Below are 21348 nucleotides of genomic sequence, written 5' to 3'. Positions count from 1 at the left end.
CTTTAAAATGTTGCCAGTGTGACTGCTTTAAGTGTCTTTATTGTATTTATATATGTATGAATAACAACTATTATTATTATTACTGTTATAACCTAGCGTTTAAATCTGAATGATACACAGTTAGGATCCTGCTCTATAAATACTACCATTGCACAATATCAGATCGTATCATCTTACTCTGAACTCATCGTGGACTTTAGCGCCCCCTGGTGGCTGGTCGCATAAGTGCAACTGTAGATATATACCGACCATTAACTCATCCTGATTATTACGACCTGTTGGGATGAATTTTTGGTGTTATTTTAAATAAGACGTGTTGGGGGAGAAACTGTGGGCACAAAGCTTCTTTTCCATCAGTCTAAAGAAAGTTTGCCCGGCTGCCATGTGATCCGTGTGCCGAACACCGGCCAGAATGTCAGCCGTCACCGTAGCCTGGTTCTCGGTAAGCGACACCCACTTTTTTCGCTGCCGTCCAACTGAACCGCAGCACGTCGACTTTATCTCATCGGCGGTTTTCCCCTTTGCTTAAATTCAGCCCGAGTTGTCAGCGGAGTTTTATCCGGTGATCACGGAGTTTCTGTAGGGAGCAACATGCGCTCCTTAACGGGACTGGCTGCAGTTGTCGGGGCGGCAAGTGTCTACCTCTACCTGCTGTCCACGCATCTTCCCCCGGGACCCAAGCAGCTCCAGCCTGGCTCCCAGGGGGAGCACGAGGAGGTCCAGGAGTACAGGTAAGGAAACTTTACATACTTTACATGCAGAATTCAAGTTTGGGCAAAAATATTACTTTCAGTTATTAGAGCCACTTGGTGTTACTGATGGATATGCAGGTAAGTCAATTATCATAGCAGTATTACATTAACCTGTTCCTTATTATCAGTATTATTGGGTGTCTTTGACAAAGCTGGTACTTATGGTGCTCCATTCTTTAAAATCTATCTGCCTATAATCTGAATTTGGACTGCAGGCATTTTTCACCAAAGCACGGTGCTAATACTCTTCATAAGCAGAAAATCTTGGTTGAGAGAAGGTTGTGGGTTGTGGCTTTAGTGCAGAGAAATCTTTTTCTTTTTTTACTTACACGCTTTTATCTGAGACATTTTTAGTCAGGAGGAAAGTGAAATAAAATAATTCCTGGATACATTTGTTTTATGACACCCCTAAAGTCTGTCTTAAAATTCCTTGGGGATTCCCTGGCCTCCCCCCATCTTGGAAACCAAAGCAGTAGTGACATATAACCTTCCCATCGTTGAATTAGTTGGAACATGATGTGAACTCATCTAAAGATATGAAGGTCTAAAATTATATATGCCTTAAATAAAGGATATTTGTTTTTAAAGTATCACATCTACAATAAGTATCACATTAATAATTTATTATTATTATTGTTATTGTTGCACTAAAATATTATCTGCTTGATATTTACATCATGTCTCCTCAAGTACATACTGGACCCAAGCTATACTGGACCGATTAACTCACTTCTAAGTGTGTATGTGTGTGTGTATTGGTGTTTTGAAGTGATTTATTTTCTATATGTGTGTCTCAGTGTGTGTGTCTCAGTGTGTGTGTGTGTGTGTGTGTGTGTGTGTGTGTGAGAGAGAGCGAGAGAGAGAGAGAGTTATGAAACTGATATGTTGTAATGTGCCAGACGGTCAAGTGTGAGGTTGTCTAGAGATGATAGAATAACGCAGACCAATGCACTCTGAAGCCAAGAGTAGGATCCTTGAGTGTGTATGTGTGTGTGTTGGAGAGAGAAAGGGTGCACTCCCAGTAAAATGATATTACCCATATTTTGTTACTTATAAAGTAAAAGCATAGCGTGAGTGGATCTGGTGAGGTGACGTTTTCAATAAAAATTTCTATTTTTATTTACGGATGAGAAGTAGTGTTGTCTGATGAGAAGTAAAAAAGAGCCGCCAGGTGCTAAAAAATAAACCTTAGACTCAAACGTTAGAACAGGCTTTTCCCTGCAGCACGCCGTGTAATAAATACTCACAAAGAAAACGGTGGCCGTTACAACTTATGTCTAAAAATGTATAGTTTCATGCCTCTGTTAAAACACTCGACTCCAGCTACATGACGCGCAGCAGGAAACACTTCCCGCAAGTCGAGCTGCACGAGATTCACAGAATTTACAGAAAATGTTAAATTTTTGTGATTTATATCATTATCGGGACGATAGAATTCTTATATCGGGATATGAGATTTTGGTCATATCGCACAGCCTCTGCAATGTTATATCTACTCCACTACTCTACATACACAGAGAATGCTCCATAAAGACATTAGTGAGGATGTGCAGCTAAACAAACTATCACCCCATCAACATCAGTACATAATTTTTTCCCCATTTTGTTTAGCTCCAGTATACAGCAGTGGATTTTGAAAGTCCAGACGCACTTACTTTTTTGTGTTGTAAAGTATCATTTTAACTTCAGGGTCATCCACTGCAGGTACGATACATGGAAGATGGAGATGTGATCAGATGCTTGCACAGGAAGGTTATGCCATTCCTTACAAAATCTTAGTTGCTTTCTTCTGAGTCTGTAACTTTAATCTTAGAATTTCTGAGTTATTGTTTTTATTACAAATGACTTTAATCTGAACAAACTGAGCATCACAATGGGGTAGAAAGGTGGTTTAAGTGACTTTGACATGGTTGGTATGGTTGCTGGTGCCAGATGGGCTGATATAAGTATTTCAAAAACTGCCGATCCACTGGGGTTTTTCCACCTGACCACCCTCACAAGAGATAATATCCAGTGACAGCTCTCTAGATGAAAATGTCCTGTTGCGGTCAGGCGAGAATGAACAGACTGCATTGAGCTGATAGGTAAGCAAGTAACTACTCATTACAACCAAGGTATGCAGAATAGCATCTCTGAATGAACAAAACATCAAACTTTAAAGTACATGGGCTACAGCAGCAGAAGACCACACCGGGTGGCACTGCTCTCAGCTAAGAACAAGAAACGGAGGATAGACTTCACATAAGCTCACCAAAAGTGACTCGAAAAACACTGAAGAAAATGTTAACTGGTCTGATAAATCTCAATTTCTGCTGTGGTCCGAATTTGGAGTGATCAACATGAAAGCGTGGATCCATCCTTCCTTGTATCAGAGGTTCAGGCTGAATAATGAGAATAAGTGAGAACCTGTAACCAAATTTATCACTGAAAGAAACAAGAAATTAATTAATAGTTATATATCAGCCCCAGTCACATCTTCTAATGCTGGAGATTACAGTCAGCCTAATACAGTCCGGCTTCATATTAATATCAAGCTAGTGGAAAGCTATATATGAATGTTGTGTGTGTGCGCAGATACAGAGTGTTTTGCATAAGGTTGTGTATTAGCAAAATTTAAAAGTGCCCATGATGACACTTGTAGCTGCTTGAATACAGTACATACACTCATGCAGTTTCATGTATCTGAACCCTCATGCATCATCAACTTGTGGACCAATGACAGAACAGAATATTCGTCCACTGACCAGTGGGAACAAGGAACACTGAATGCCAGAGCAGCTGGCAGAGGAAGCCGGCATCTTGAGTTTCAACTGGGGGGATTTTATTGTGTGTGCATGTGAGCTTTGAGAAGTGTCTTCCTACCCTCTGCGCAAGTCTACAGGCAGCAACACTATTTCTGTCCTTCAATCAGATATATCCTGTTACCCTCTGATTCGCTTTGGTGCACACATGCGCACAGTTACACTTCTCTTACACTTTGTGTGTGTGTGTTTTTTTTTTTTATCAAATTTAAAAAATACTATATATACAACTCAAAAAAACAATTGCATCATAGTCATGCTGACATTTTTGCCTATGGGTGCTGTAGTTCAACCACTGAACCAATGCAGTAGAAGTAAATGGGGTTTAATTTCAGGCTCTCATATAAAATCCAGATTACTTATATACTGCCATGTACGTGCTGTCTGTCACTGTATTTTTCCATTTATTTTTAATTACCACAAAGCAGAAAATAAGATGATGAAGGTGATTTAAAACGTATCAGATCATTTATTGTTCACGGTACTCAGGTAGCGAAGTAGCATCACATGTGAGCAGACAATGGTAAAAATCAATACCAATTTATTTTTTTAATCATTTTGAAAAAATAAAGGTAGTCAAACAAAAAAAAAGCTCACAACTTGTTAGAATAGTACATACTCTGTTTTTGCCTTTTATACTGTATTTCCATGCACACAGCATTCTTGTGTTTGTTCCATCTAGGCTAAAGTTCCCATCTGACCTGGTCGAGCTACGGGAGCTCGCAGAGATGCTCAAGTTTTACAAAAGACAACACTACGCCTATGTTCTGTTGCTCTTCTGTAGCGCATACCTGTACAAACAGTCTTTTGCCATACCTGGCTCCTCCTTTCTGGTGAGACACACAGTAATGCAAACCAATGATCCGAACTAATCCTGTGTCTTGTTGATTTCCGATAAATATCTTATTCCTACGTGCAAATTTCTTTTAAACAGAGACTGCTTTTCTTCCTCAGAACATGTTAGCTGGTGCAATATTCGGGCCCTGGGAGGGTCTGGTATTGGCCTGCATGCTCACCACCACAGGCTCCACGTTCTGCTTCCTGCTATCTGCAGCATTTGGAAAGCAGTATGTGGTGTACCTCTTCCCTGAGAAGGTGGCCCTGCTGCAGAGGAAGGTAGGCATGTTTTAAATCCCCTTCTCACCTATTCTCTCACTTTATACTACGCAGCAAATCATTTATTCAGTGAAGGACAAACCAATTACAGTTTCCTCTCTATGTCTTTTTTATCATTTGCTGTCTAGGTTTTAATTTTCTCACATTTCCTTTTATCTTCTTCTCTCCTCACCCATTCTCCTCCCTCCGTCAGGTGGAGGAAAACCGCAGCAGTTTGTTCTTTTTCCTCCTTTTCCTTCGTTTCTTCCCTATGACTCCTAACTGGTTCCTTAACATCACCTGTCCTGTTCTCAACATCCCTATGCATATTTTCTTTTTCTCCGTGTTCATAGGTGAGACCATAGTTTCAAACATGAAACATGCAGACTAAAAAACCTACAAAACAAGTACTGATCAGTCAGCCACCACTCTCTCGCTTTCAGGTTTGATCCCCTACAACTTCATATGTGTTCGCACCGGAGCCATCCTCTCAGAGATCTCCTCACTGGATGACATATTCTCCTGGGGGACGCTGGCTCAGCTCCTCGCCATCGCCCTCGTGGCCCTCTTACCCGGAGCACTGATTAAACACTACAGCAAAGGTCGCCTCACAGTGGATGGCATGGATAGCAACGGAATCAGTGAGACTGATATCAAGCAGGAACGGAAGAGGCGATGACGGAGTGTGAGGTAAAAGAAGACCTAAATGTAACTTAATGTGAGAAGAAGTGAGGTGAGGAAAAACTGACCGCTGGTTGGCATGTGACCTTTTGGTGACTCCAGATTTCTGTAAGGTCACGCCAGAGAGTTATCATACCTACAGTACGATCTGTTCTGAACTTGGCTTCTGATCATGTTACACCAAGTTTTAATACTGAAGGTTCCCTAAAGGTTTGGGGTAAGTTTTCTGAGATGGGGCTGGAAATGTCTTGGGCTCCTTTGTTACAGCAATACAGAGGCAATTAAATGCCCTAAAACAATAAACGTATTGTTTAAATACATACGCTGTAATGATCTGCACCTATTGTCTTAATTAAACAGGACAGGACTGGCATTTTTATAAGGCTAAGCAGTCCAAAATCTAGAAATGTTCAGATTATTAATCAGATATTATGAAGAAAAGCTGCACATTAGAGCATGTGAGAAGGTAAAACAATCTATTTACAAAATATTTTACCTTAAAAATAGTTGCAGGTTTTTATTTTTTCGACAGTGCCTTGTTTCATGTCATTTTCTTTAACCCTGCGTAATGACCCTGAGAAACTTTTTGAACTTCCCCATCTACAGATCCCAATCTAAATCCTAAAACAAACAAAACATAATTGAAACGGACCGTGCAGTCTCAGTAGTTCTTATGGATATGGCTTTTATGATGATTATGAGTATGTTTGTCATACTGTGAGTTTCATTTCTGGGCAAACTGAAGGGTGTCTGATATACAACATTTTGGTGTTCTTTCAAAAATATAATCAAATTTAGTGCCTTAAAATGACTTTTTTTAGACTAGATTTAGACTGAAAGTCCTACGTAACTATTTTTCTAATAACTTTAACATATTACATGGACACTGGACTGGATCTCTTTACAGATATTAGTTTAACAATGTTCTTTATTTTATTCATAAAGAAGAGAGCAGCTAGACTAACATTTCTCTTACATATGTTTATTTAGTAACTAATTTGGTAGTCATTGCTGTTAAAGAAGCTTCATGGAGAAAATATATTTGGACTTTAAAATGTTTTGTACCTGTATTTCCTGAAGCATTTACACATGTGTCTTAATGAAGCTGTTTTTCACTGACATGAGAGGTGTGAGGTTTCATGGTGGTTTCAACAAAGATAATTTAGAGCAACATGCTCTAAATGTTGCAGAAATGTGGAGCTTTTCTGGACTCATTTACAGTAATGAACTAGCTTGTTTTTTTTGTTGTTGTTTTTTAAGAGAGACATTATAATCACTTGTAGAAAAACACTTAAATCACTCAATTCATTCAGTGAAGAGTTAAAATCAGCTTTCCAGCCTTTTATTGTGTCATTTTTAAATATTTAAACTACAGACATGAGAAAATCGTATAATGTGCTCCTATTAACACGTGTGGTGTTGCACTTTACATTTGACTGGAATTGTTCTTTATTTATTAAGTCAATGTTTGAGAGAAGAAAGTCTTTAGAAAGGAGTCTTAAAATCTAGCTTTTTATTTATATCATGAAAGAAAACACACAAAAACAAATGTTAGGTGCAACAGAGGGGCAACAAATAACCTTAACTGAGAAAATGACAAACCTTACTTACAGAAATCTGAATTGTCTGGTGTGTATTTTAGAGGCATTTCATGATCAACCTCATTTCAGGATAATTGTTTGAGTATATGTATATGTACTGTTTTTTGATATTCAACAATATACTACAGTTTAGGATTTAGAGTATCACATTTTATAATGTAGCCTCCCAGTGTGTGAACTTTTCCTGCTTTCCCTGATTTGTGAATGTGAAAAACACCCAAAGTGCCTAACTTATTTTTATCTGTAATTTTGTCAAAGCTACATGATATAAATAAATAAATTCAAGTTTGTTTGTTTTTTTATCAGCAGCGTGAAATTACACATTTATGGGGGGCTGGGGAGTTGCTAAGTATGCTGCCTTTATTTTTAAAGGGCTTTTTGTGTGGGTGGAAGAGGATTTTTATTTTCCTCTTGTTTGATCAAAAATCTTTTCTTCCCCCCTCCATCATGTTTTAGCCATAGACAGCAGAAATGATGGATTTAGCTTACAAATCTGAAAAGTGAAGCCAATGTTTTTGACTTAAACCTTCTATTTAATGCCCATCATGGGGCAAAAAAGATTTTCAGTACTGTGGGAGCCTATGGGAAGTGGCCTAGTGATGAAATTACAGGCTCATCTACACGCTTCAAAATGGGACATCATGGTGGAGTTATCCATCATTTTATATTCTATGGTTGTATGTAATGTAATAAAAATCTAAAATGTTTTTTACTTTGTTTTACTTGTGAATTTCCAATTAGAATCAATAATCGAGTTTAGTGATGAAGTAAAAACGAATTTAGATGCAAACATTTTTTATTTATGCCTTCTGTTACAGTCACTGACCCCGACTAACTTAAAGCAACACACTAAAAACATCCACTGTTACACTGAACCTGCTGACCGACATTAAAATGTCTTACTTTATCTCAGTGCTTTGCAACACGCGCATACACACTCAGACATTTTTGTTCATGCAAACACAAAGACACACACACACCTTCATGTTAACTGAGGCAGGCACTCTTTAAAAAAAGGTGAATCACATTTTTATCAAACATCATAAACACAAGGACCTGATGTTGATTGCATGAACCAGTATGGTGTTTGTTGGCAGAGGATCAAAAGATGGAAATATATGCATGGGGACCAAATACATTAGTAGGTCAACAAAAAAAAAAAAAAAAAAAATCACAGCAAACATTAGTTTGACATTAACATGATCTGTGTCCCTGACATTTTTTAAACATGCATATATTTCCATCCACCTTTTATAACTTCGCCAACACACTGTAAACTTCATAGTAGCAATAGTGTAAAACAGCAACAACGTAACAGGCATTTACGAAAGTGCAACCACACAGTTTTGTAACTCTGCCCACTTAAAAAGTAATAATAATAAAATTGCATCCAACAACCATTTAATTTTTTTTTTTTTTAAATTCGGCTCAAGCCTGCTTTAATGTCACCTGAGGATGACACTCCTTGAACATCCCAGTTTGACCACTTTCAATTGCACATCTTCGATTTCCAAACGCAAAGGAAACACACTAGGTCTGGAGCACTACTGGGATTGTATTCACTATTCACAGAGAAGTCAAGTCTAGGGTAGCGCAAGGTCTACGGTGACCATCAGGGCCGCAATTTCCAGGGGGGGATAGGGGGGTATGACCCCCCCAATAATTAGACATTAATTAGGGGCAGTCATGCAGATCCTTACATTTATACTTGGTAGCCGCACCCCTAATGGTCATTTACAGCATCCAATACAACTTTCCTAATTTACCATATATGGATACACATAGCTGATGTGTGTGTGTGTGACACAAATGCTCAGGCCCCTATAAAACAGGATGTGTGGAGGTATGCCGTACCCTCTCTGCACCTCGGGAAGAAGGGTAACAAACTTCTTCTCTCTTTCCTGTTTCTGTTCCATACATTCCTAGCATCTCCCAACTGTGGCTTCCTATTTCCTTTTATGACAGGCAGACCCCCACTTTTACATTACAGTTACAAATTACACACACACACACTCAGGCTTATAGCTAAACCAGCCTAAAACACGCACACACATTCACAAATCCTTTCTTATTCCTCTGATTTACAGCTGGACCCTATCATCTAAACAAACTTCACCACATTTTATTCTAATCGTTTTCTTGTGCTCACAACACCCGGCCTGCTGACGACATGCAGGGGCATCTGGATTTATAACACAAATTTCTAGTGTCGCCACTGAAAAGACTAGAAATGGGGGTAATACATTAGATGTTGGCTAGTCTACAGTGGGATTCAGAACTCCTATTGGACCAGAGCGTAGAGTGTCTACGTTCACCGTAGACTCCGGGCCAATGAAAAGACGTAACCGTCTACAGTGACCGCAGACTTTGCTACCGTAGACTCGACACATTTTGAACAGGATCTTTTTAAATGGACAGAGTAGTAGAACTTTCTTACAGATGTAAACAGTTTAGCAGTGGTTTGTAAAGAAAGATAAGCCATTTGAAACAAAAACAGGACTGTATCTGTGACAACGTGAGCCCTCTGGCTTTACCTGTCTTTCATTCAAATGGACAGATTTGTCATTCCAATAACTACTGTACGTGCTTTTGTCTTCTGTTGTGTAGGTTGGGCTCAAAGGCAAAGAACATGAGAGGAATTTTGGCTGAATTCTCAAATTAAGCCCGTATGAGGTGGTGCTCCACCATGGATGAGTGAATTCAAAATCAGTCCTGAACAAATATTTAAAACTAAACAGCTGCAACACAATTACAGTTGCAAAGAAAACAAACTTCCTCTGCAGCATCACCAAGAGACAGCTATCCAGTGAGTTGCATAATTTAAAAAAAAAAAAAAAAAAAAGGGAAGAATGTATTTATTCAGTTAGTGCAAACAGCTCATTGCTGAGGAGAAGTCCATACTGCTGAGTCATGCAAGCAGTCAGCATAGACTGGAGCTTTTAAAAAAGACACAGCGTGCAAAATGATAACTGAACTAACAGGCAGATTCTGGACGCTTTGATATCCCCTGAAAGAAAATATGACATTGTTCTTTGATAGAAATGTCACAGGCTGTCACTGAGTAGTTTACTGACGGCTTTTCTGGTCTTCTCACCACGTGCATGCTTATCTTAAATATTATTTATTTAAGCATGGTCATTTAAGTTAATTTCTTTGAAAAATATATCCAGAAAGCAATCAAGGAAATAAAACTTTTACCTGCTACAATTGGGACTGATTCTGTACTGTTTACATCTCAGAGTGATTCCAGTGAGAAAACTGAGAGCAAAATAATCGATGAAAATAAAATAGAAGAATATAATAGCCATAATAAAATTCCAAAGGGCTCTTTCCACAACCAAAAGGAGGCAAGTAATAGTCGGAAGTGATCGTTTCGCCTTTTTAACTTTTTAACCCCAACCATCAATTTCCTTGTTTAAGTTCCTTCTAATACAGGGGTGGGGAATCCAGACCTCAGGGGACGATGTCCTGCAGCTTTTAGATCTCACCCTGGGTCAACATACCTGAATCAAATTATTAGTTCCTTATCAGGCCTCTGGAGAACTTCAAGACATGTTGAAGAGGTAATTTAGCCATTTGAGTCAGCTGTGTTGGATCAAGGACACATCTGAAACCTCCAGGCCCTTGAGGTCTGGAGTTCCCCACCCCTGTTCTAAAGCAACTGCAAGCGCAACCTCTCTCCCGATTAGCTAATAAGTTGATATTCAACTGGGAACCACCCTGAATATACAAGGACAAATAACCCAATTCTGGTGGGCAAATGAGTGTCTCATATGATCCAGATTCAACCTTAAGTGGCCTTTGAAGCAGCTGCACCATAAGGCACTTCTGCTTTGGCACTCAGCTATGGTGGCCGTCGCTTGGTATGCCGAAAGCTTTGTTCATCACTTTCATCATCTTGATCCCTCCTACTCTTCCTCCCGTCTTGGCTGCGTGAAGTGATAAAGAAAGTTGGGTTCATCCTTGAAGCTGTGCTGACCTGTCAACACTCCTCCCCGCTGAAGACGGGCACCATACAGCTGTGCCTCGGCTCGTCCAGCGCTGAGGCCTCGTTCCACCAGCCAATCTACTAAGTCACTGCCTCGGAACACATTTTCAAGATGGGACTGGGGATACTGATGAAACTGGGGAGGGCTTGAAGCATTACCATGCTGACAATTGGTGGGTTCGTGGTCAAGGGAGGTTCCTGGTGCATCAGGGTTGGAAATATGCGCTTGCAATTCATTCTCGGGCTCTAGGTGGGGTTGACTCGGAAGCAAACACTGGCTGCTGGATTTATCTGGATTGTGGTTTCGGTTAAGAATCTGTGAGTGATCGTTTAGCTGACCCTGATCACTAGAATTTGTGTTTAGGTAAAGGGGTTCATGGGCTGAGGAATGTCTCAGAACTTCATTTTCATCCTCCAGTCCTCCTCCAAACCTGTTAGTATCAGAGGAAGGATTCACCTGTCGAAGTGTTCACACTCTCCCCTGAGCCACTATGATGATGATGGTGATGGTGAAGAAAAGAAGAGGGAATGGGCAGGCAAAAGAAAGGAAGGGTACATGAAAGGAATAAAAGAGAAAGCAAAGGAAGGATTATAAGGCATAAAGAAGGTATAGAGATAATATAAATTATTTTGTGTTAGAACGATAGCACCCAGGACTTGTAAAAAAAAAAAAGTTTTAGTTTTGTAGTAGGGTGACTAAATTTGATCTTCAGTATTTTAAAACAGGCACGGCAGAGTATAAAATTAAAATGGTTAGACTTGATTTTAAGAAAAATAACATTCTTATGTAGAGGGAAACCCAGAAACTGATGCAACATGCAAAGAGGATTCAGAGACAAACTGGAAAATCAGAAGTAATTATTTGGACATGCTCAGAATTGAACAAGAACACAATTTAAAAAAAAGAGAGAGAGAGAGAATTCAAACTCAAAAACGGAGATCTCTAATATTTTTTTTTCCGTGTTTACTTCAAAAATATTTTGCTTAGAGGGAATAAATTCTATAAGCAGATGATGTGAGGGGTGATTTAAAAACAAATCATATACACAAACTGTACTATGTAACACACACAAATGTCCTTAAAGAAAACCCCACACAAATACATGTAAACAAGTACTCATACCTGCGTGTGTGTACTATGTCTTGTACACACTGGTCTTTGTGGTAGCGGACAAACTGAGTACAGGTGAGCCTGACCTCCTCTGGTACACCCGAGGGACTCAAATCATCAATGTCCCTGCCCTGCCACAGGCTAAGCAATCTAAAGAAAATGCAGACAAAAAAAACTTGTTCTAGTATTGTTTTATTTATTTGATCACAAATTAATTTAGAAACCACAATGAAGTCTCAGATCACCTCTTCTTAAAAGGCAAGATGATTAGGTGTCTGTCCAGACCAAAAATCCCAAAGGACAAAAAGCCCTGGGGGAAAAAAGAAAACAAAATGTAGTAGATACAACTGAACATAGTATTTTTTTTACTCGCAACACTTCATATATACAATAAGCTGATGTATGAGATACCTGTCCATAGTTAGCCACAGCACAGAAGAACTGTAGTTCAAGGTAGAGCCTTCCTGGATCTTTGTTGAACAACCACCACAGACAGCTGGACAGGTTCTTCATTTAGGCAGAAACATTCACCAATCAGGCACCAGGACATTGTTATGGCATGCATTACAACTTTCCATTTTTACAAACAGGTAATCCAACGTAGCATAAGGTTACTAATTATTAACAGCTTTTATATTAATCCAGATGTTTATATCATAAACAAGATAGATAAGTAGATAAAGACAACACTACAAAGGATTTATTATATTTAAAGGTCTCATTCATCTAACTGATAACACTGTTTGAAGGCAATTTTCATACACTTGTAATGTCCATATAAATGGTGATTTAAATGTGGATGACAACAGCATCAGTCCATTCACACATTTTCTCACACATAATCATAAAGAGTGTTTCATCCTTACTGCTAGCAGGCTGACTATGAGCAGCAGACAGAGCAGAACATGTCTCACAGTCTGTTTATCGTCTGTGGTTTGAAGCCCGGGTGGTGGAAGATTCAGCGGCTGCTCAGAGGAGGAAGTACTTTGCTGATGCCCATCACACAGCGCCCCAATGTGGCCTAGAGAGGAAGAGAATTCCAAGTAAAGATGACAAAGCCAACTTTATGGTTGTAAACCATCTTTATTGGATTATACAGACTACTGTTGGCTATACACTTGGTTTAGTTATAAAAATGCATAATAATCAACCACAGAAGACAAACATTTAAATTTGTGTCATTTACTTATTGTTAGAATTAAAATAACAGAATTCATAATAAAACTAATGAAACGTCACAATTTACTCTGAACGGTGAATGGTGAGGTGAAATGTATGTTTATTACCTGTGCTGTTCGTGTGGTCCCTCTGTGTACTGGCTATCATATCAGGTATGGGCTGGAGAGGAGAGAAACCGTGGAGGTCTGCACAGCAACAGAACAGAATGAATGAACATATTTACTGCACATCATCTGGTTACAAACTCAATGACAACAGATAACAGAGATTCAGACTCAGATTATGTTTAAGTTAGAATAAACTAAAGACAAAGTGAAAGAATGGAGTTACCCGAGTTGATACCACAGGCAGGTGAATTTGACATCTGTGTCTGCTCTTGCTGTTGGTGTGAATCCTCCAGGCCACCAGGGACCCTCACCTCATCATTGATACCCGTTACAGTAGCTCTGCTCAGGGCTTGGTAGCCGCTCTGCTCCCAGTCTCCCTGGCTGAGACCCATCAAAGATATTGCACCGAGAACCAGGCTGACCGCAAGAATTACTGCAGTGCTGATTATCTGGAGGAGAATTGATGAGATTATGAATTAAACTTCCCAAACAAACCTTGTTCTAGAATTCCTGAAGTGTGCTTTTTATAAATATTACTTTAATTTGGTAAAAGAATTTCAGTGCGTTTTCTCCACATACAGCATTAAACCTGAACTTAAAATAAAAAGTCTTGAGCTGAAAAAAAAAAGGAAAAAGACTGGACAAAAATAAACAAAGAGTTCAGAACGACTCTTTAGAAAGTGTAATGTAGAGTTACAGCAGCTATTGTTCCAACCTGGGCTCTGCCATAGAAGAAGGCAGAGTCTATCGTATCACTCCTCTCTCCTGATATGAGAAGACCACCAACCATTAGGAAAGGAACCCTGTGCGTGGAGAAAGGTTGAATAATTTTGTTATTACTTAGACTTTAGATCATATTCTCTGATATGATCTTCTTTTCTTGTCTCCACAAAGAAAAAGAAAGTCACATTTCAATCAGTAAAAGTTTTAAAATGTTTCATTCTCTTATTCTATTGTCAATTAAAATATCCTTATTCATTTCTCTGTGGTGGCCTACCCCCAACCCAAAATCATGAATACTCCTGGTCGGAGTCTCAGCAGATCATCTCTGTTAGTCAGAGCCAGACAGAGAGGGATTAAACCTGAAAAAGAGAACAAAACATTCAAATACAATCACCAACATCTACCAGCTAAACACAAATCATTTGAGTTTTGGGGTATTTCATTCATAAAACAGGTGTAACCACTTACAGGTATTCACTTACCTGTCCAAATGTATGTACTGTAAAGAGACCCATAGAGCAAAGTGAAGGTGAGAATTTTGCCGAGCAGGTTGTCCTCTTGTTTCACCAAGAAATTCCACAGGATCATACTGACACACACTAGGAACTATAGAGAAAAGTACAGAGTTTAAGGTACAACATGTACCTATACAAGGTTCTCAATTAACATTTCATGAATGAATCAATTGAATTAAACACTGAAATCTCATTTTAAAAAATGTTTTCGAAATAAGACTGACCTGGGCCAGGAATAGATTTAGCGCAAATAGGTGAGGGAGTTTGTTAAATTTCCTGCTGAGCAGCATCACCGCTATGGTCCACACCTGAATGAAGATAATCATACTCGATCATTTGATATGTCTATATTTGGAAAATCAATCATGACACCAGCTATCATCCACAACTTCCTGTGCTTAAGCTCTAGGTGTTGTTAAAGCATTTCTGTGCTTCTTCTTTATCATTTTAAAATTCTTCCCTGTCCCACTGATCCAACCAGAGCACTGGGGTGAATTCAAAGGCACTTACCAGAGCTATAAGGCTGACAATGCTGATGTTGAAGCTTACATTTTCAAGCTCTGTAACCAAGGGGGTTGGGTCCATTAAAGGGATTGTTAATAGCCAGGCGGACACATACATGATTGGTGCCGACAAGAATGTACTGATTACCATCCCTGACGTTACCTAAAAAAACCCAAACAAACAGGATTTGGGGGTGAGAGAATGTAAAAACCAAGTTTAAAATACCTGGCTAAGTGTCGACCATGTGGGTTTCCATGCCATCATTACCAGTAGCATGAAAGATGGAACATTTTAGTCACAAGGGAGTCCTCTTCTCTTTGTGTTTCAACAACAACAACAACAAAAAGTAATATTCCTTTCATACAGCTTTTTAAAGTATGATTGTTACATTAAGAGAACATACCACTTCTAACTCCATGTTATAGTGTCCAGCATAGATGGCCACACTGGGGGCTGTTGGGAAAACTCCATATAAGAAAGCAAAGTTGGACAAACTTGTGTGATTGGCACTCGTGCTGTTCACTCCAGTGTCCAGAATATCCACCATGTCTTTACAGACCAGCGGCATTATCAAGCTGAAAGGATGACATTGAGAGAGACAGACAAAAATATACTCATGGAGCTGTGTAATCAACCAAAAACCAAACTGACTATTAAAAACACTTCTGAACTTCATATTTTGTTCATTTTCTTTAAGAGTTCTTGGTGAAGCTTAAAGGCTTGTTGCCATTTTAGAAAGATGCATTTCCGTATTTTTGAAGACAGAGTGTATCTTGCATTACATATTATATACAAAATAATGGCAACTAACACAAAAATATGTACCATGCAAAATATGGTCAAATACAAAAACCCACTAGCTCAGGCCACCTTAAACCAATTACGCTCACACTATTCCATTCAGGCTTCACTTACAGTTTGGCTGTGATGAGCAATATCAAGGCAACTCCAGTGTCTCTGGTTAATTTTCTAAGCTGACCAACCTGCCAAATAAGACGGCAGCTGATGATATCCTTCATGGTAAGTAAAACAGGTTATCCTTAGGAGAAGAAAAAAAGATAGACAAACACAAGAGTGCAACTCACCATAGTGAGGCCAAGGTAAAACAACGCTGCCCCTCCAAAAGAGTTTGCGAGACCATCTATAAACTCTGACAACACAGCAGGGATCTGCTGGCCCAGCGCAAAGTGAGAGATGATTCCCACTATCACCATGAACACTATTGGGTTCTTCAACACCTAGAGTGAAAAAAATAATAAAAATTAAAACTCGAAGACCTAAAATTGGTGCAAAAGGTCAAAGTGGGAAACAGCTACAAATGTACAAATTGGGTCCTTAAAGTTTGCAAATAAAGTAAACCTTAGGATATACAGGTGTATTAATGCACTTGTCAAAACACCTGCATGCTTAGTACCTGTAAGACAACAACTCCCAGGATGCCAAGACTACTGTGCTGTGGATGGCTGGCCTGTCTCCACCTCTGCACCTCACAAAGAGCAAAGCCGATGGGATTGAGGAGCATGAGGGATACAGGAGCAACCAGGTATATGTACTGGAGGTATTCTGGATATGTACTTCGATACAAAGCATCAACTAGAAAAGTGAAGACAGAGAGGCAATGAAATATATACACACTGTCTATGTCTTAATTAGATAAGATTAAGATAGACTTTATTGCCATTGGCACAAAGCAGTACAGCTGCTGGTGGATTTATCAGTCTTTCTCACAAAATTATCTTCTTAAAGATCAAGATCCATTTTGACAGCTTTTTGGCTTTCCGTATGTTAAGAAGAGGAATTATTCTCCTGTCTATAGCAAGTTATATCGTTTGCCAGTCCCCTGTACCATGACTCCTCTTCTATAATGCAGCTGAGGATGGCTGTGCCATAACCATATCTACATACTTTATGGTGATCTTTTCTGAGTAGAGGCACAGTCAAAGGTTTACAATCATAGGTGCTGAAGTGGCATCCTTGGGAGGCTCCTGTGTTGACTGAAAGCTTGGCAGAGCTGTTTTGTACCGTCACCAACGGTGATCTGTGAGCAAGGAAGTCTAGGATGGAGATGCCCTGAGACCCTATATGTGTGCTACCTGAAGTTTGATATCAACGTTGAAAGGTCATTATGGTTTTCCAGTAGGGTGTTGTCCTGGATCCCTGACCAGTGTGTATTCCGTTGTTTATGGGTAGTTAAAACTTTGATTCCCTGCCACATATCTCAGCAGCAGCACTTAAGTTATTGGGAATATGCTTCCTTGGCAGCCTTGATAGCACTTTGTAGCTCATATCGAACCTGTTTATACTCTGTGTTATTCCCTGACATGAGAGGACTTTCTCCACTGCTAACCCTGAATGAAGAGCAAACAGTAATGTTTTGTTGCACTTACCTATAGGATATCCAAGGGCGAAGTCATTACTCTGAGTAGCAAAGATGGCATACAGACCAGCCTTGCTGTATCTGTTGTCTGGACTGGCTACCATCAGTGTCAGCACACATACCAGCACAAAGACTGTCACCTACACAGGACAGAAGCGTGATGATCAGGTTTTTGTTTTCTATAAATCTTCAGCATAATGCAAACTTACAAGTGGTTAGACACAAACCTTAGCAACCAAGACACTCCACAGAAATGCCCATATGACATTTCTGAAGTCCAACAGCACCATGTTTTTAAAAAGCAGCGCTGGAAGAGCAAACTTGGATACGAAGTTCCCCAAACCTTTAGCCTGGCTCTCTGTGATGATGTCACCCCTGGGTGGGGGGGGGGATAAATACACATTTACACTAGGCACTTACTACATTTCCCAGCCAATATTTTGGGAAAACTGGGCAAAAACATGGTCTAATTCTCAATCACCTACCTGCCTGCTATATAGCCACACAGTATGATGCCAAAGCACTCCAGGAGAGCTGGGAAGAGCTTGTCTATGGACATGTGAGGTCCTGCAGCAGGCCCTGTCAGAGTGCTATGGGAGATGTTCTTCCCATGGATTAACACATAGCTGTTGGTTGTCTCCATTGTGATGTGGGACAGGGTGATCAGAGAGGTCAGGTGAGGAATATCAGCACACTAAGGGAGGACGCCGAGAGGAAACTATCAGAGGTTGGAGCGATTCAAAAACAGGCAACATAGAAATATAACAGCGGGTAAACTAAGACTAAGAGCAAATTGCAACGTCACGTCTATAGAATTTAAAAAGGGCTTTAGACAAATATGTAAATGAAAGGTTAGCGACTGGTTGAGTCTCAGGGTTACCAGCATCTCTATTTACGCATCCGCGTCACTATAAGCGATGTTAGCACGGTGCCTTTTTTTTAAATGCAATATCCGGAAATATTTAAAGTCTACCAACGCTGATACAAAATATGCTATTTTCCAAACAAGCACCGTTTCTACTGCCTACCGCAGGTTAGCGCTAGCATAATTAAATGCTAAAAACGAATACGAGGGCGCGGTAACTTTACATCTGACTGAGTGTGCTGTTTAAAATACTTTGTTTCACAGCGACACCTCCTACCTCTCTATTTTAGACGAACATCGTTGTGCAGAAAAGCTCGCTGTGCAATTCCGTGTTATTGTCATTTGGATACAATCTGACAGCTGCTGAGATGTGGCAACGCCCTGAAAAATGACTGACAGATGATTCAGCCAATGAGAGCCGAGGTATGTTAGCACACAACTGTGATTGGGTTTTCAAAAAGTTTGGCGTGTCGCAGCGTCATGTGCGCTGGATTTATTGAATTTAGGGAAAGTGTGCAAAAATTGCAGGTATTTTTGTCGTTTATCAGCTATAAATGTTTGTTGCACGTTTTCTGTGGAAAAAAAGAAATAGTGCCTCAAATAATGATTGTAAGTTCCAGAGGTGATGATTTTATAAACATACCTTTACGGTTTAAGCAATTACTGAATAAATCCTTCACTTGATGATACTGAGCAAATGTGAGGAGGTATGACTGAGCCTGCGCAAGGAAAACTGTTGGATTTCAAGTCCATCAATAAGACTTGAACTGGTATGTAGTCACAGAAGTGATATACTTATTAAAGTAACGTGAAGAAGACTGTATGTAACTGAAATGATGGGAAACAATAAATCAGTTCAGAGGAAGGAGGGGTAAAAATAAGGGGAAGACGATGGGGAGATGAAAATCCATCCAGTTTACATCAGGGGTGTGGATTCAATATCACTAAAGGAAGTGACAGCCATGTTAAGGGGCAGACACAGTTTACTGACATAATTTCATCTAACTAAAAATGATTACATAATGAAATTTGAAAACTGAAAGAAAAAAAATGGATGATCTTATACTTGCAAAACAGTTCTTATATTTTAGTTTTGTAATGTGGGCTTTTTAAACTCTAATTCAGCAGGGTGGGTTTCTTAACATTACATTGTGATTTGAGTGATACACCACATCAAGCAGGGATAAATTATGCCAAAGGAGCAAAATGTCTGAGACGACTCCCAAGTTCTGCAGCTCAAGAAAAGATTGAGATCGAGCCTGCACTTGCAGTAACACAATGTGAAATAATAATCAGTCATACTGCTGGGTAATGAAAGTTGCACATACTATAATTCTGCCTAATTATGTTACAGAAGACACAAACAAAACAAAACAACAATAAAACAGACAATGCCTTCTTTGATCTCACTCAGAAGAATGTATTTGCTGATTTTATTGCACAGATATGTAAAAGATGCATATTTTTATTTGGCAATACAAAAGAAAAGTCACTTCATCTGGATCCTGCCACTACAATGCATCGTTCCCATTTTATCACATGATCATTGTACAGTCATATCAAATTACTTACAATGCATAACAGAATAAAAGCGCTCCATTTTCACCCCCAAGCAAAGAACATAAAGCATTGTTTTAAAGTAAATAAGTTTGTGTATGATTGTCTTTAAGAGTTCCTTTTTGACATGTAGGTTTCAAAATCCATACATGTATCATATATATGGATCATACACGATCCATACATGTACTGTATATGTACGATCCATCATGTATACATGATCCCTACATGATGGATCATGTATACCGGACAGTTTTAAAGCAATGCTTTGTGAAGCAAACACATAATACTGCACAGTTCTTAAACATAACTTAAAATAATACCATCATTCAATATTGGTTGTTGAAATTATACTGATACAAACACATGACCTTCATATTAAGTCAAGGGAGCTTTGACAAAAAAACAAACAAAAAAAACAACAACAAAAAAACGCAAAACAAAAATCAGTTCAATTATGTTGCCATATTCCCATACAAAATTTATTTTAACACCTCAATCATAAACATTAGAAGCAAGCTCATGTCACACATAACTGTAAAAGACAAACAAACAAAAAAACGTACCATTCAGTGGCTCCAACAGAAACACACAGATGCACATTGTTAAGGCACATGTGGTTTTGGCAAATTAGACATTCATGTTCCCCCTGATGTGTTTTCTGCAGTGGAGCCTGGAAGTTAAGGCCTTTTACACTTTGGTTCCATGTCTAGGTCTATGTAAGTATGACACGCTGATATAGTACTGATGTTCTAACTGTTTTATTGATAATGTGGGAATGATGCTTTTTGTAGTTGCGCCAATGGTCCCTGTATGTACGTATGCAATTTTCAGTCATACCACATTCTTTAAAGAAAATTATTTTGTGGACCTTTAAGTTGTGGACTCCCTAAGGTTCCTGAACCCCACTTTGAGAACCTCTGTTCTAAATGATCTGGTAGTCAATGCTTCTGTTTCAACACTGACATCACCAGAGTTGTTCCAACTTAACAAATAGATGAGGCATAAGCATCATAAGGCACAAAAGGCATCTCTAGCTAATTCCTTTAAGTAACCTTAAGTATAATCATGAATAGAAAAGGCACTAGGGAAACACTGGTTCATAAAATAACAGCTTGCAGCTTTTCAACACTTGTATAAGATGACTGATTGCATAAGAAGCCTTGCACTACACAACAATCCTGGAACTAAAATATAGTCATAAGATTTTTAATCCGTTTTAATCCATAAATAGTCCCAGAAAGTCACATGTGCTACATGCCACATTTGTCAAGTATGCTTTTCTATTCCTTTTCAAAAGTGTAACTGGTTGGTTGATAAGAATGGAATAACTAGCAAGCAGTTTATGCAATCCAAACATTGGAAGCAAAGACTAAATAAGTTATTGGAATAAAGTCGATGTGCATAAAGGGTCATGAAACCACTGTTGCTCATGAGGCAGCTATGACTCAGGACACCCAAATAAAACGGCATGGTTGTAAACCATGTACCA

General features: G+C 39.1%; 2 protein-coding genes across 3 annotated transcripts; one reads left to right on the top strand and one right to left on the bottom strand.

Annotated features, from left to right (window-relative positions):
* The first annotated feature begins 234 nt into the window (after nt 1-234).
* LOC309720310 (transmembrane protein 41A-B-like) lies at nt 235-9665 on the top strand. Its single transcript, XM_082557126.1, has 6 exons — nt 235-442; nt 536-731; nt 4236-4386; nt 4508-4669; nt 4863-5001; nt 5092-9665. The coding sequence occupies exons 2-6, from the start codon at nt 592-594 to the stop codon at nt 5325-5327; spliced, it is 828 nt and encodes a 275-aa protein (XP_082413252.1). The 5' UTR covers nt 235-442; nt 536-591; the 3' UTR covers nt 5328-9665.
* Nucleotides 7709-18674, bottom strand: gpr155b (G protein-coupled receptor 155b). 2 transcript variants are annotated; one of them, XM_082557124.1, is made up of 20 exons: nt 18577-18674; nt 17920-18128; nt 17662-17809; nt 17445-17574; nt 16472-16650; nt 16143-16295; nt 15973-16040; nt 15461-15632; nt 15064-15219; nt 14778-14861; nt 14521-14644; nt 14313-14397; nt 14031-14118; nt 13539-13764; nt 13316-13393; nt 12896-13050; nt 12441-12536; nt 12275-12339; nt 12042-12179; nt 7709-11349 (listed from the first exon to the last, which is right to left on the bottom strand). In XM_082557124.1, exons 2-20 carry the CDS (start codon nt 18075-18077, stop codon nt 10839-10841), a joined length of 2814 nt encoding a protein of 937 aa, XP_082413250.1. In that variant the 5' UTR covers nt 18078-18128; nt 18577-18674; the 3' UTR covers nt 7709-10838. The 2 variants fall into 2 exon arrangements, with proteins under 2 accessions (XP_082413250.1, XP_082413251.1); XM_082557125.1 differs by having other exon boundaries at nt 11246-11407.
* Nucleotides 18675-21348: the final 2674 nt, after the last annotated feature.

The sequence above is a fragment of the Aulonocara stuartgranti genome (genome assembly GCF_965226115.1).
Source record: "Aulonocara stuartgranti genome assembly, chromosome: 13".
Classification (NCBI taxonomy): Eukaryota; Metazoa; Chordata; class Actinopteri; order Cichliformes; family Cichlidae; genus Aulonocara; species Aulonocara stuartgranti.
Note: the sequence above shows the minus strand (reverse complement) of the source record. Positions and strands in the feature narration are given on the sequence as shown.